Below are 3,353 nucleotides of genomic sequence, written 5' to 3' on the forward strand. Positions count from 1 at the left end.
TTTCGATTATTTCTTCTGTTAAGAGGAATGTGGCATGTATCATATTTTTAAAACCAGTACTGCACTCTTATGCACGTAAAACATGGTGGCAGAAATTTATTAACCTGTTTGAAATTTGATTTTAAAATCGATTTTGTCTCTGTTCAGAATTTGACGCTTTGGGGTGACATTGACCAGTCTCTATTTTGAAGGTTTTAACGAGTTTTCTTGATCATAAAGGATACAAAACACTTTATAATACTAACAAATACTAGTTTATCAATTTTACCTTGCTTTTCAACGTTTTCTTTTTAAAACATTTATAATCGAAAAAAGAACAATGATGCTGCATACATTTAGGGGCAAAAATTATAACAATTGCTAAATAGTTTTAGATTCAAAATACAAATGCAATTTTACCTTCTCACATTCCCCTAAGCCCTCCCATTATTTTTATTTAAATTTTTTCTTCAAAGTTAACCATCTAATAGGGTTCCTATTCATTTGTCTAATACGATTTTACTCTTGGAAAATGTCCTTATTTTTTTTTAATATCCAAAATTTATCTTTAAATGACCATAAAAATAGCTTTATTTATAACTATACCTATACTAGTGAACCTTCATATAAGAGAAGCGACATCTGATCCCTCTTAAAATAAAATATGTGGCAACATCGCCGAAATCTTGGACAAAAAAATCCCCAGCACTGTTTTCTGGCTCAATGTTCAAGCTCTAAAGTGAACGCTCCTTCAATCCAACAAAACAACATTGAACTCGATGCCCAAAGGATCGTGATAAACGGTATGAATGACTTGGATTTCCTTAATAATCAGTTAGTTTTCTCACTAGAACCCGATTCACCAAAGCATTGAAAAAAATTGCACCTAATCATAAATGCATATGACCAGCTAAAAAATTATCTGTATGAACTATAACAAAAATCACAATACCTTCTTTGGTTGAGTTTTCAATAAGAAAGGTAAAAGATCTGCGTCAAAATGCTCGGATCGATTGGAATCGATTTTACAACTCTTTTGCTCGATTGGAATTTTGTGTTTCAGATGTCACTTCTCTTATATACAGGTTCACTAACCTATACAAAGAAGTAGTAGTAGAGAGTAGAAGTAGTTACAAAGAAAAAAGTAGTTTCACATTCAACAACCCGTTTGCTTCTAAATGCTTTTTGGTACCATCAGGAGAGCTGTTTGTTTGCGAGCCTTGGAAAAAAAGATATTATAAGATTTTGAAATTACATTTTTACTAACAGAAAATAATTTCGAATACAAACCAAATTTTGCCTTTTTGATACTCAATTAATAGGCTTTCAAACGTAGAAAACAGTTTTCAAAAATTCAAACTATAGACTGAGTTATTGATGATAATGTGGAAAAAATTATTATTGGTGGAAAAAATTATTATTATTATTATTACGTCGGAATGAAGGCATTGTATTTTTAGGGCGAAACAGTTATTATCTACATCATACTAGTATTACGAAAAATTTGAAAAATTAGATTCTGGTTAGAAATTTTAAAATGTTTTGAATAAGGAAATAAGGAATTTAAATCTTTAAAGATTTCAATTTTCTAAACAGCACTTTGTTACGATGGTCTCAATTTACGCCATATCATTTTTGAGTGCTAAACCTCTCAACTTCTTGTGCCTGTATGTATGCAACGCACGCCTGGTTTTAGCATTTGAAAACACGTGGTTAATACACACCACATTTGTTAATAATTGAATTCCAAAAGTAAATTCAACGCAAAAATGTTCTTAATAAAACCATTTTTAAATTTGATTTAAATTGATGGCTAATCACTTCTTGAGAATCACTGACCAGTTTCCAAAAATAATGCAAAACCGTCAGTTCTTATCTATCAGAGTCACACCATACCATGCTTTGAGATTTTCGGTTAAATGGTTTTGCTGTTCATGATAGTATTTCGACAATCATTGAGATGCTACGGTGTTTCTATATACTTTCCTGCTGATCTCTGTGAATTTGGACCAATTTGCGATATCTTCTTTCCCTATAAGTATATTAAATATCTGAGATTGGACGTTTAATATTTGTTGGCTGTTAAGATAAGCTAAACATTGGCAAATTGCCATTTAAGATACAAAGATGGCTAATCGTGGCGTATGGGGAACCTGCATGAATGGCGAAGTAGAAATAATATGCTACAACGATGATAAATTTCGGGACCAGTCGATGGATGTGCTAAGAAAGTCGTGTTTCCTAAATGAAATGGTTTGCATCGGTTCAGAGGTGAATTTGGACTTACAGGCACAGAAGGACTTGGAACAGCTGTGCTTGGATGTGGCTCGTAGTGGGGTGTCTTTGATCGCTAGACACATTTCGACCGATCGGATTGTCAGTGTGGCGTTCAATGTACTTCAGGTATAAATTGAAGTGAGGGCTTTCCTCAAATAAATCATTTGATCATATCATCAATTCCAGACACCGAGTGCTAGAGGGGACCTGAACTACTTTGAATCGTTCCGAGATGATCATTGTGTCTCCGAAAGTTCCAAAAACTTGATGGATTATATGATTATTATGGATTCAAAGGTGAATCTGTTTGAGAAGTTCAACGTCGATTGCTTGATGGAGGTCACCTTTCTGGCAACACTGCCAGAATACGAAGGAAAAGGGATTGCAACGAAGTTGGTCTCGTGTTCGGTTGAATTTGCAAGGCTTTTGAAAGCAGGACAGGCTTTCGAAAACCTACCGGAAGATGCAAAGCTTAAGCGACCGAAATTGGTGACGGCTTTGTTTACTTCCAAAATCTCTCAACGAGTGGGTACCAAGAATGGATTCACACAAATCATGGAAGTGCCTCACCATGAGTTTAGTTTTCGTGATAAAACTTACGCTGAACGAATTGGTTCCGAACATCCAACTTCGATATTGGTTGTGAAGGAAATTTAGACTACATGTAAATGTAAGAATTAACAAACGACCGGTTTCTGCTACGCCGAGAAATATTTTTATCAATTCGTGAAATCCATATGGAAGGCCTTCAAATGCCCCTCAAGCCTCAAGAGTTGTTGAGCGAGGCATTAAGAATAGATTCTGCAATACCAAAAGATGAGTTTTTTCAAATTAAGTTTAGGCGGCATCCATAAATTACGTAACGCAAAAAATGCACTTTTTTGACCCCCTCTCCCCGTATGTCACAAATCGTAACCCTTCGACGTACACCCCTATGAAAATTACGTAACGCTGATAATAACCCCCCCCCCCCCCCTCCATCTTCTCATGTTTTAAAATACTGATATTCGAAGATATAAAAAGAACTAGCATAATTTTGTTTAACGTTCTTCAAAACGGAATATCTATCTATTCAATCCAAATTGCTCCTTAGTACT

At 34.7% G+C, this 3,353-nt stretch overlaps 1 protein-coding gene across 1 annotated transcript; it reads left to right on the forward strand.

The window, feature by feature from the left end:
* Positions 1–2,076: 2,076 nt before the first annotated feature.
* Positions 2,077–3,147, forward strand: LOC129758436 (uncharacterized). Its single transcript, XM_055755938.1, has 2 exons — positions 2,077–2,382; positions 2,443–3,147. The coding sequence occupies exons 1-2, from the start codon at positions 2,107–2,109 to the stop codon at positions 2,911–2,913; spliced, it is 747 nt and encodes a 248-aa protein (XP_055611913.1). The 5' UTR covers positions 2,077–2,106; the 3' UTR covers positions 2,914–3,147.
* The last annotated feature ends 206 nt before the right edge of the window (positions 3,148–3,353 follow it).

This window comes from Uranotaenia lowii, chromosome 3, assembly GCF_029784155.1.
Source record: "Uranotaenia lowii strain MFRU-FL chromosome 3, ASM2978415v1, whole genome shotgun sequence".
Taxonomy (NCBI): Eukaryota; Metazoa; Arthropoda; class Insecta; order Diptera; family Culicidae; genus Uranotaenia; species Uranotaenia lowii.

What these genes read in the sequence shown, in the direction of transcription:
- LOC129758436 (XM_055755938.1), top strand. Translation starts at nt 2,107, where the DNA reads ATGGCTAATCGTGGCGTATGGGGAACCTGCATGAATGGCGAAGTAGAA. An exon ending in TGGCGTTCAATGTACTTCAG is followed by an intron (nt 2,383 to 2,442) that starts GTATAAATTGAA and finishes CATCAATTCCAG; the next exon opens with ACACCGAGTGCTAGAGGGGA.